We start from the raw sequence: 12,929 nt of genomic DNA, 5'->3' as shown, positions 1-12,929 counted from the left end.
GACAGCCACAGACGTCCGGGTAGGAGGTTGAACGCATCCGAATCTACAGCACTACATGCCACAAACAGATGTTTACAGGGTAAGTAATATTTTCTGTTCTAGGCACGTATGGCTGTAGATGCACATGCTGTGTATAGACTGTAAAGCAGTCCTCCCAAAAAGGGGTGGCTAGCACGTGGACATTGTAGTGGATTGAAAAAGTGTACTGCCTGACCAATATTAGCTTATTGGCAAGCCAGTATATACACAAAGTAATGTTTTGTGAAAGTGAGAGGTGTGGACCAGGTAGTAGGTTTCCTTATATCAGCTACTGGGTTGCTTCCCAGGAAGGCCACAGAGGCTCCCTTCTTCAGAGTTTAGTGACTCTAGGAAAAGTGGGTAGAGTCATCTTAGCTTTAGCACAGCTTGTCTGGATACATTTAACTATCCATCTAACAATCCCAGACATATATAAAGCCTTCAGTTTGTGGGGTTTAGAAAAAGCAACAAAGTTGATGTGTCTTTCTAAATGATTCAGTTCTATCAATGTTGTACATGAGGTCTGGTTTTATGTCCAAAGTATGGAGAGCCCGTTCTGCAACAGAATCAGGTTGTGGAGCAAAAAACAGGAAGTTAAGACTAGACCAGAAACCTGTAGATGTAGTAGGTTACAATGTCCCGCACTGTGGCTTTAAAAGGTTCAGTGTGTTTTGAGTGACAGTAACAAACAAATCTTTATCACTTTACCGCAAAGCAGGCCAGAGTGGTAGAGGTCTGCACACTTCCAAAAGAATGCTTATATATTCCAGAGGAAGGTTGAGGTATCCAAATTCTATGACCTCAGAAGCCAGTGGAGCATCCTGGGATCTGGGTACCAGATTTCTCCATGGTTCTGTGTGACAAGGTCTGGCCTGTTGGGGAGTCTCATGCGGAACCATAGAGTTTGAGCAGAGTTGTGATCCATGGCTGGCGAGCCCACGTGGGAGCCACAAGGATGAGCGTGCCGAAGTCTCTATACCACAAACGGAAGGAGGAGCGGTGGAAATGCGCAGGCAAATATCCCTCACCAATTCATCCACAGTGCATTGTCCATGAGGGTGTAGAAATCTGGAGGAGAAGTTTGGGCATTTGGTGTCTTTTGTGGATGCAAACAGGTCTATTTCTGGTGGACATGTTGCTGCATTCTGCTGAGGAGGTGGGCAAAGTTGTTGTCCATTCCTGGAAGGTACACTAACAAATTAATTTTGTGACTGGGAGCCCATAGCCAAATGCACTTTACTTAGTAAACGCCCCATGGGCAGTAGTAACACTGAAGAGTAGTACTTTGAATAAATAGTGTTTTCTGTTGACCACAAAACTGAGATAACGGCAATGTACCGAACGTATTGGAATATAGAAATAAGCATCCTTCATGATGAGTGGTCATAAAGTCTCCCTGTTGGAGAAGCGGAACATCATCTTGGAGGGTGACCACATGAAAGCGTTCCATAGGATGTATTGGTTTAGTGATTTGCGGTCCAGAATAGGTCTGAGGCACCCGTCCTTTTTGGGTATTAAGAAGAACAGGGAGCACACTCCAATACCCTACTGATGGTATGGATTGAGTTCTATAGAACCTTTGAGAAGGAATTCTTTGACCACTTCGAGAAGTTGTAGGTGTTTTGGAGAGAGAGACTGTTTTTGAGAGGTCGAATAGTGGGAGGCATGGAAGCAAGCTCCAGACACCCATATTGGATAATATTCGATACCCGCTGGTCTGAGGTTTTAGACTGCCATGTGGGGGAAAATAACCTTGAAGGCCAACCAGTGTTGTGTAGTCGGAGGGAGGGAGGTGGGGGGTGGGAGGGAGAAGGAGCAAGTCAGGGTTTGGTGGCAGTTGCAGCTTTTTTGGGGGAGTCACATCGCTCTGCCTTTAGAATTCATGCCCCTGTAGGTCCCTTTAAAGTATCCCCTTGGGAGAGGATTGCTGTCATTGGGTGTGCCGGTAAGACAGAGGTTTCAGGGAAGGTGGTCTTTTAGTCACCACAATATGAAGTGTGGCAAAAGAAGCACAAGAAGCAGGTGTCTGAAAGTGCTCCCATCGCCCTAGCTGTATGTTTTTAAAAAAAATTCTAATATTTAGTCAACATTTGGAACAAAGGTGATGACCATCAAAAGGCATGTTCAGCAGATGATGCTAAACTTCCAGTTTGAAACCGACCATATGGAGCCAGGCATGCCTACATAACAAAACACTAGAATTAACTCCTGGCAGCAGTGTCTCAACATCTAGGGCACAGCGAATGGTAGTGTTAGATATGTGCTTGCTCTCAGACAATCTCATGCCCTCTCTTCCAGTGCTCCTCTAGGAGCTACTAGATTAGGTCCTTCATTTTGTTCCTGTGGACACAGTCATAATGTGAAGGGAGGTTGATGGAATTGGCAATGCACCATTGGTTCGCAGATTTCCCAGCTACCCTTTTGCCTGCAGCATATATTCGCTCTGCTTTCTTTCTCAGGGGGCAGGGCCTCCCCACTGACCTTGGAGTTGGCCCGCTTACAAACCTAAGTGACCGTCCGGCAGTTAGGTGCGAGTTGGCCATGAATGTAAATGGGGTCTATAATGGAAGTGTTATATTTTTTATCTACCTTGGGTGTTATGACCCAGACTCGGATGGGAGTGGAGAAGAGCATTTCAAAGAGTAAGTCCTCCTCTAAGGGCTCTGTATGAAGAGCCATCTTGTGGAATAGGGCCACTGTACCCACCAGCTCCTGATAAGATGTAAAATCTTCCGGAGGACATGTTCTGCAGGGTACAGGTCAGAGTCTGTGCCCCTAGGTGGATCTGCATCGTAAGAGTCATACTGGTCACCCTGTGGAGGAATGTCAAATGCATCATCCCCTGCCCCATGCTCAGTGTCAGCTGGAAGAGACCACTGGGGTGTGATATCAAGGGGGTTTCCTGAAGAAGCAGGTGGGTAAGGAGAAAGCTGTGGAACAGGGTGAGGGTTTAGCTGAGGGAGCTGTAAAAGGTTGATCACCTTATCCATCTTTTGTTTTGCTAGAACTGGAACATCCAAAGCTACCTCAAAAGACAGATGGCGCTTGTGAGGTGGAGCCGCAGTAGAAGCCAGAGGGCAAGCAACGATCTGGCCTGTATAGGAATGAATGACCAGGTGTTTCTGCCCTGCATCGTTCTCCTGTTGTACCTTGTGGAGAATCGGTTCAAAAGTGTCGGCACCGATGTTGGATTTGCAGGTTGATGCCAAAGGTCTTGGCTCTGAAGGAGCCTTCGGTTCTGGTGTAGAGAGTCTGGTCGATGCTGAAGGTAGACTCAGTGCCAGCGTCAGGGCAGTTAGCTTAGAGGGGTTCCTCAGCGCTGACGCAGTCTGCTTCGAGGGCTTCTTGGGCAGCAAGGCAGAGTGCCCGAAGTAAGCGGTCGGTGCCGGCCATGGCCCAAAGGCAGTGGCGGTCCGAAAGCCTGTGTGCCTCTTGGAGATGGGCTGTTCGGCTGAAGTTGTCAACGGGGAAGGGGTGCCGTACTCTCAGACTGCTGGGCGAAGATCCTCAATTTCCAGCTCAGAACTGGAGCTATCCCAGGGGAGAACGCTTCATCTGCAGCAGAAGGCTGTGGACGATGTTCCACCCTCGATGTACTCGGGACCGAAGAGGTCTGGAGTCTCGTCACCACCCTTGCTTAACATTGAGACGACAAGCTGGACGGCGAAGGAGTGTCTTTTTGTACCTAAACGAATGGAAGGTGTCGGAGGCAGCCTAGTTGTGCTCAGGTGAGGCACAAATTTCAGATGTTTTGGGGGTTTCCCTAGGGTATTTCACGTGGCAGTGGGGACAGTATCTGAATGGAGTCCATTCCAGCACCATCGAGGCATGATTGAGAGACACAGACGAGACAGATAGAACCAATGGGCAATGCCCACATGGGCAGTGGTTGATCCGAAACCTTGCTTGAGGGAAGTAACCATCAACCTGAAACCGAAAAGGGTGATGCGATCGAAGAACAATACCGACGGAGAGGAGGTATCTGTAAATCTATAGGGCACCTCAACTGTATTGACCCAGAGTATGGAAGCACACGTTCGAACCAGACAACGGAAAAAAAACAATATAACAATGGAGTTGATGACTATGCGCCTTTTTCCAGCAAGACGAGGAGTCGCACTACCTTGCTACTCTAAAGACTTCTTCAAAGAGCAACAACTTGCACACATCCGGCCAAAACACTAGATGGCAGGAGTATGCACAGCAAGTGTATCTACAGCCACACACGCCTCTACCAATTTCAGTATGCTCACTTCCTCTACGAGATCTCATGCTGCATTAAATGCTGGGTCTCTTCGATCCCCGAATAACCAGTCACTTATGCAAGTCAACAGGAGGACCCAATAGAAAATGCTCCTATCTGCAATATCATTCCCCTATCAAACACCAAGGGGTACAAATATCTAACACTATCTTTGGGAGATAATTTGCAAAGAAAACTGATTCCATCTGATCAAGAAACCGTTTAGGGATCTCCTGTGGGAAGTTTTGAAATTCGCAGAGGATTCTAGGGAGTAAAGTCATTTTATATAAGGAGTGTGTAGGAAGCTAGACTTCTTTGCAGATGTCCCCTCATGTTTTGCATCCATTTGAACAGTTAGATACTGGTTTTTCGACTGACAGTGTACTGAAGCCTGCTAACCAGCCTCTAATGCCAGTGTTTTTTCTTAAAAACAAAATGTCTAATTGTAACCCAATTGGCAAGGACTTTAGCAGCCTTGTAAGTCCCCAGTAAATTGTACCCCTAGTACCTAAGGTCTGGGTACTTAAGAGGGTCCCTACGGGCTGCAGCAGGTCATATGCTACACTAAGGGACCCACACAAAAATCACACTGCCACTGCAGAGGGCATGAAAGGGAGCAAGCCCTTCAGAAAACACTGCACACTGCCTGTGTGCAATGCACATACACTATATGTACTTTATGCAAGTCATACCTACAGCAGACTTGAAGAGCCCTAAGGCAAGGTGAATTATATTACACGTGAGGACATAGCGGCATGAGCAAATATGCCCCTGCAATGTCTAGTTCTATTACTAGATATTGTAAGTGAACAGGGAATCCATCTTAAGGTATGTTCTGGGCATTGGTCATTAAGAGTTACCCAGCTAACTAATGGCTTCACTGAAAACTATGGTGCTTGGCAGGGCCGGACTGGGACCCAAAACCGGCCTTGGCAAAGTGCTCAGCCGTCCTCCCAAGGGGTTGGGGGTGTGGCCGAGCTGTTTACCAGGACTGGTTTCAGCCGATTTTGTTACAGGGACTGATTTTGTAGCTATGCTGCAAAAATGTCTAACAAAAACGGCCCCCAGGGGCCCAACACCGGCCCCCACCCTGGCGGCCCACCGGGAAAGTGCCTGGTGCCCGCTACGGCCAGTACGGCCCTGGTGCTTGTTATCAAACACCTAGTCTTAATAAATCCACACTGAGTGTTGGATTTATTATGACATGCATCTAGAAGGCACCTTAGAGGTGCCTCCTAAACACCAGAACTCTAGTGTGCTGAATGACTGGCATTGACCAGCCTGCCACCACAAACAAGTTTGACCCCTCTGGAGGTGAGAGCCCGCACCCTAAGAGGACAAGTACAATGCCTGCTCCGGAAGGTGTTCACACCTCCAGCAGGATGGCTAGTAAATTAGCATACCAAGGCCTGAGGCTTTAAAGCATCTGCCGCCTTTGATATGCGACCCCGGCTTCCCCCAGACCTGGGAGATGCCACCCCTCTGTCCTGAGGCACATCAAGCACCAGGACAACTGAGAAATTAGTTAGTCTGGAGTTGTGTCTCACTTGCAGGCTGAGCACACTAATAAGGTGGGCAGCCTGAAGTGGACAGTCAAAAAGGGGGTTTCATCATTTTGATTTTGGTGGCATTAGGAACTCTGGGACAGTGTTCTGCCCAGTCCACACAGTAAGTGGTCATATAGGGGAGTTGTAGTGATCACAAGGGAAATAGTTCACTGGCTTCTGCCCTTAACACCCCTAAATGGAATATTTATGTTGCACCCTGACATCAGGAACTTCGGTTTATCTGACTGAAGAAAGAAGAGGACAAAGCCTAAGAAGCAAGAACTCCAGACTGCTGGTGGACTTTGGTGCCAAATCCTGCCTGCCTACCAGCTCCTGTCCAGACAATTGCAACAGCCGACTCGTCCTGTAGCTGTGCATCCTCCAAAAGTCTCGGAGGGCCTCCAGCACTTCACCAAGCCGTCAGCATATCCTTTGAAGTGGAGGAGCCACTTCCCTGCAGCCACCAACCGCAAAGTCTGGTTTACCGTTCTGCTGTTCACTGGGTCCATTGACGCAGCAGCTGCCCAGGAAAAATTCCCCGTGCTCCTAGCAAGTGAGAAGACGCTAGGACCAACCAGAGCCACCCTGCACCAATACCTGGGGTACCAGACCCCTTGTGCAACCAAAGCTTGTTTGAGTCCAATCCGGACTCAAACGCACCAGAGACTGAGCATCTTATGAGGGACGTCAACATATCAGAGGCCAGTACCGAGAGTGGCCCAAATGTCCTGATTTGTCCCCCTTTACAGCTCAAACCAAGAACCGTGGGTGCCTTTGATGCATGGGCACCAGCCAACCAAAACACTCTGCACCCACACTGATCAACCTGGGTTCATGATAACTGATTGTGCTACCCCTGCTCCCAAGACCCTAACAAATCGATCCCCAAAATCCAGGACAGAGGCGGAAATTTCGGAATCATAGCATGAATATTCTGCACTCATTGCTTGGGAGGATAAGCCCAAAACTGCACTATGTCCAGAACAGCTCTGATGAACGGGAGCGTCTGAGAAGGAGTTAGGTGTGACTTTGGCACGTTTATAGAGAACCCCAGTGAATGCAGGAGGTTCGCTGTAGTCTGAAGTTGGGAGAAGACTGCCTGGGATGAGGACGCCTTCAACAGACAGGTCCAATGCTACCATTCAGTCTTCCTGGCCTAGGGCAGACAAGACCTGAGCAAGCATTTTGGTTTTCTCCTTTTTGAGGAAGTGATTGACGGTCTGAAGATCTAAAATGGGCCGTAGGCCCTTGTTTTTCTTTGGAGTCAGAAAGTAGCGGGAATAACAGCCACTGCCTACTTCTGAAACTGGAACCCTTTCTATAGATCCCTTGCCTAAAAAAGCCGTAACTTCCTCTTGGAGCAACTTTAAATGATCCCCCGTCACCCAGTCAGCCGTTCCTGAATTGGCAGAATAGTAGGAGGAAAATAAATGAAAGGTAGAGAATAGCCCCCCTGGACGATCTGCAAGACCCACTTGTCCGATGTTATGGATCTCCAGTGGGGAGATGAGGAATTCTCCCACCAACTGGAGTAGTTTGGTTCCACAGAATCAGCCTAGGAGTGCTTGGAGGCTGTGGCTGCTTGGGGCAGTGTGGTAGACTATTTCTGGTCTCCATTCAGAGATCAAATGCAGCGCGTCCACATTCACGCACGGCTTGGGCAGTCTGTGCAGGACGGTGGCTTGGGTAGGGCTGAAGCAGCTGGAAACCCCTTCCGTTACCACGTAAGGGGCAAAAGGAAGACTGTCCACGAGAAGTGGAGGACAGGCCCAAGGATCTGGCCATAGCACGATAGTCCTTGAACCTGACCAGGGCAGTGTCTGCCTTTTCCCCCAAAAGGCGGGTTCCATCAAAGGGCATGTCCATTAAATTAGCTTGGACATCGTACGAGAAGCCAGTGGTACGAAGCCAGGCGAGGTGTCTCAGGGCCAACTTCATTGAAATCGATCTGCCTAGCGAATCGGTCGTATCTAACCCACACCATATGGCGAATTTTGCTGCAACCCTCCAGTCTGACAGCTTGGGAGAGCACTGTCCGGTCCTCCTCCGGGACTTGTGGCAGTACTTGCGCAACAGTCTCCCAAAGGGAATGGGAGAAACGGCCCAATAGGCATGCAATATTCACCGACTGCAATGCAAGGATGGAGGAAGAAAACATCTTCCCAAGTGAATCCAACCTCTTGGATTTCCTATCCGCAGGATAGGAAATCCAAGAGGGAGATGGCGGCGTGCAATTGACCTATTCAGAGGAGCACCTGTGCTAGGTTTGGACCAAGTTCCTAGAAGGACATCTGTAAGTGCCTCATTAAAGGGCAACAGAGGTTCGGAAGTGGAAGCCCCAGGTTGAAGCCCCTCAGCCAGGAGATTAGTTCCGACTTTCCTGGAGGGCAGCTCCAGTCTGAGGACCTCAGCTGCCCTCTTTACCACCAAGGCATAGGACGCTCCCTCCTCCGTAGTCACTGTACGAGGTGAAAGCATGCCAGTATCTAGGGAAGTCTCCAGACCACTGACCTCCACCAAGTTCCTCATACCAGTCCAAAGTCTACTCAGAGACATCTTGGTTCTCAAGAGGGTCCCCAGACCCCTCCCATTCCTCTCCTGAGTCTAGCACGTCTTCAAAGTGCTCGGGCGACAACATAGAACCTCTGGGTTCCGTCGGAATCGGCGTCAATCGACGCCATTCCGGCTCCGTGTCATTGAGGATGAGGATGGGGCTTGCACCACAGACTGGCATCGCAGGCACAGAATACGGGTTTGACACCGGGGAAAGTCGCGTTGGCACGACCGACATTGAACCGGATGCCGTTCGAATACCTGTGGCCCCACCTTTGTCGAACCAATGGGGCCCCATCTGAACTCGCGGGGCCTGAAGGCTTTCCTGCGGGGTCGTGATGCTCAAATACACAGCGCATGGCCTCGTAAAAATTTTATGTGAGCAGGAGTCGCTCTAGGTCCCGGCAAGTGGGGGGGAGAGACGCTAAGACTCTTGCTCCGGCTCAGCAGAACCGTGCCGAGAGCATCGGTGCTACTTACCTCTCTCGATGACTGACGCCAGTTGAGGTGAAGACGAAGTCAGCTTGGACTTCTTCTTGTGCCTCTTCCCAGAGTGTCCCGAGGACCTTGAATGGGAGGAAGAGGACTTAGGGCTCCGGGAGCGGTCCCGTGACCACCTCTTCTTTGATGGGACCGTGACCACCTCGGAGTATCGCTTGATGGTGTTGACTGCCAGGCCATGAGTAACTTCATCACTCGCTCCCTCAAGGTCTTCGGAGCCCTCGCCCGACAGTTCAAACACGACTTTGTATCGTGGCCATGCTCAAGAAGCCAAAGACATACGTGGAGGGGACCAGTAAACAACATCATTCAGGAACAATTCCCGCATGGTTTGAAATCTGTCTTTCTCAAAAGGCATCTCTCGCACAGGAAGTCTATTCCAAAAATTACGACAAAAGTCGAGAAAAAGCCAGCCAAAAAGCGGCAGGGAGGTAGCTCTTCTGGGATCAGTGCTTAACTGGTGCGGAGAGAAAAGAACTGACGTCTGCAAGCCTGGATGGGGCCTATGTAGGCACCGGGACGTCATAACCGACGCAGTCACGCAGAGCCGAATGGAGCCACCCCATGTCGCGCACAAGGGGTATTGCTCAGCAAAAGTATCCGGATCCAGCCTGATGCCTGGGAAATTCAAAGGTAAGGAATCTGCTGCTAGAAGTCTATCAGATTGTCTATCTCAGTTATTGACTGAGTGTGTACAACAAATATATTAACACTACCCTCTAAGCCTAAACTGATCTATAAATGACAGTTATTAGTGCCTATAATAAAACATTCAAGTGAAAAAAGTCAATGTTTTTTAAAATCAATATTTTTCATTTCAAAGTTTGGGCAATACGAAGACTCGATCCCGATTAAACATATGGGTCCAAAGTGGCTACCCCCTACAGTGAGAGATAAGCAGTAAAGAAAAAAATAAGGTTACTCCTTCTGTAGCCAACAGCTACACCAGTGTGTAGGACATAAGACGGAGTATGACTTTGCACTCTTCTGGGTCCCAATTTGCTGATTAAATAAGTAATAAATGCTATATACACCAGCAATCAATGAAAGGTTAAAAACAAGTGTGAGAAGTGGGAGTAAGGAATCTTAAGACAAAGGACATTGTCCTAAAACAGCCTTTCATCAGATGATACGGACTCAAACTATACTTAAATGTAAGCAAAATTGTGAGTTACAACAAGGGGAAAGTACTAAAATTGCTTTCAACTGACAGCATACAGACTCGCTGCTTGTGTCACCTACTTGTTCCATGCCTTTGCTGTATGTGTCCTTTCCTCCTGCTACAGCAGCCAGATTATTTGCTTCAGCAGTTGCCTAGGGAAATAAGGCAGTGATCAATTACACAAGTGTACTTCTGCTGAAAATAACTTTAAACACTTTTATTATGGCTGGTTCTGATCAGACATGTAGAACTCCTTAGTAGAGCACATAAGCCATACCAATAACAATCAAAAAGGAGCAGTTACAGTTAAAATGTGTAAAATCATTTAAGTTTTACTTACCTATGACTGTAGTTTTCCATCAGGAGAGCCCACCCTACAATGTGTATGCTTAGAATTTTTCCCTGCCATTATACAAGCCAGAAATATTTTTTACTTAAAAATAATGGAATGTAGTGGAATCTTCAACTAAAAGAAAAGGCACTCACTCCCCGTTTAAACAAACATTACCTAAACCCTGGTATGTCTACACTAAAGAATATCTGCCATCTTTATAGTTAGCTGCCAAATCCAAAATACTGTTTACATACACTTCAGTTAATTCCCAAGCGACCGCAAAGTTATCTGGAATTGGACAGCTTTGTTCTTTCAAAATGGAAATTAACATCCCTTATTCCAGTCTCCTTACTCACCAGCCTTTTGTCCTGAAAAACCCCTTAAACCAGTCACATGTCACTAGGAACTTTGGGAATCCGTTTGACAACTACATGTTCTGAGCCTCCGATTAGTATCATCAAAGACACTAATTCTGGTGCAGATTTCCTTTAACAAACCATTAGCAAACAGGTTAAGCCCAACTGGTTTAAATGAAGTAAATTCGAAGAACTGATGGAAAGATTTGGTTTGTTAAATGAATACCCATGACTTAAACATGTTATTCCGGATGAGTTATTTTGTAACTGTATTTCAACAGCCAATGCCAAGGAACACCCTTCCACTCGGCACTGACAAAATCCGGGTCAAATGTTTACTGCTGAACAAGCTAGAGTAAAGTGATTACTTCCTCATTAGGATTCCTCAGTTACCTTGACAAAGCTTTCAACCTTTCCACAACTTCATTTTTCAATGTACTCTGAAACTCTCATAAGGTTGTATAGCTGTCTGGCAACAAAAAAATAAAACCGGTTTTCACTGAATCAAACCCTCTTATATAAATTGGCTCATGATACCGCACCGTCTTACTGCCAACCCCCATCTCAATGCAGAGCCCCTCAGGATTCTCCTTTTCCACCTGCAACCTGTACATGGAAATTTCGATTCAAACCAAACACCTAGATCTGCAGTACCGTCACTCAACAGTTGTGCAAAATATCCTCAACAAACATATGCAGTCACTCAAAACCTGCCTCAAAGTAATGGAGTTGAATGTCAAGTGCCGAAAATTCAACCCAGGAAATGACTGACTTGTCTGCCAACAGCTCCAAGCAATCACAAATTCAAGCTCAGCTTTCCAACATGAAACCAGAATGCTTGTTCAAAAGCCAATAGCTTGTTCAATAGCAGGGGGGAGGGGGGGAGGGGGGGGGGGGGGAAGAGAAGATTTTGGGTGCAGTGGACTGGTGCCCCTATAATCTCACTCAGATTTGGATGCGGTGGAGGCTCAAACACCAACTGCTCCTCAAATGTAAGATGTCTTGTGGGGTAGAGTCTGCTCTGCTGCACAGATAGTGAAGGCTTGGCAATGTCTGTGTGAGGGTAAATAAACAACCTTTGTTGCCCAGAGTCCAGAAGGTGTTGTAAAATAGGCAGCTCCTGGCGATCATTCTGCAGCGGACGGGCAGCGGGGCCACTTTCGGCTTCGAGGTCCCATTTGACGTGGATACGCGTTTCAGCTCAGAGAAATAATTTGGTGCCTGCGTCTATCCACTAGAGGGGGCAGAGAGTGCTGTCTGCATTGAGGCAGGCAAGGATGTGTGCGGTTAGCTCGGTGTTTAAGGTGGCTCTGAAGCCTTATGTCGGTACCGGCCATTGCTGAAAGGCAGCAGCGGTACCGAAGGCTGTGTCCCCAAATGTAGGCTCGAAGCCCTGCACCCCTGAGGAGCAGAGAGTGCCTTGGTGGTGTGTGGTACTCACGGTAGCACCTTGTGACGTTGAGCAGCATTTAGCTGCAGATCTGGGTTTTCATAGTTAGACTGGCCATTGGGTCCGGGTTGAAAGCAGTCACCTGAGCGACGTCTTCCTTCGCTTTGATCCCTTCCCCGAAGATGCCGGGGAAGGGTGCTGTTCCATGGCATGCTGTGCGAGTCGATGGTCTCGATTCTGAATGGACTTGTTCGACCAAAACGCAAGACAAGTCATGCGGGAGGCCCGCTTCTGGTTTGGGACAGACAACGATTGCAGACAGTGTGCTGGCCTGTCCAGTAGCACTTAGAATGGCACTGGGGACAATATCGAAAAGAAAAACAATCTAAGCTATTAACATTTTTGAGCGCAAGGCTCGTGGAAAGAGGCCTGTCATGGGCCGAAGCCCCACGCAGGCATAGGGAATAGTCAATTCAAAACCGAAGCAGCACACCACGACAGTGAGAAGAAACACAGGTGAACCAAAGCATAGTTTGAGTGCTACCCGGAGACGGAGTGGAGAACTGGAGGCACCGGCGCAGATCAGACTGCGTACACTCAGACCCACGGCAAAGCACGCCCAACTCCAACAGCAGGAGAAAATCGAACCAGAGTGAATGCCCATTACCAACTACGGGAGGAGTCAGAGTCAGAGTCAGAAAAAACTTTATTTCGGCTATCAGCCATAAAAGTTCATAAATCACAATAATACAAAAACAATAAATATAGAAAGATATTACAGAGTTAAAAATATGAATATAAAAACATACAAGCAAGCACTTAAAC

The 12,929-nt window shown here is 47.9% G+C and overlaps 1 protein-coding gene across 2 annotated transcripts in view; it reads right to left on the bottom strand.

Annotated features, from left to right (window-relative positions):
- ATL2 (atlastin GTPase 2) overlaps positions 1 to 12,929 on the bottom strand; it is a 653,233-nt gene that overhangs the window by 85,246 nt on the left and 555,058 nt on the right. For both annotated transcript variants that reach the window (XM_085612325.1, XM_085612324.1), the window contains exon 11: positions 10,105 to 10,176. In XM_085612325.1, the coding sequence (XP_085468451.1) occupies positions 10,105 to 10,176 (72 nt within the window). The remainder of the gene's footprint in view (positions 1 to 10,104; positions 10,177 to 12,929) is intronic.

The sequence above is a fragment of the Triturus cristatus genome, chromosome 6 (genome assembly GCF_964204655.1).
Source record: "Triturus cristatus chromosome 6, aTriCri1.1, whole genome shotgun sequence".
Taxonomy (NCBI): Eukaryota; Metazoa; Chordata; class Amphibia; order Caudata; family Salamandridae; genus Triturus; species Triturus cristatus.
This window is presented reverse-complemented; position numbering and strand designations above follow the sequence as displayed.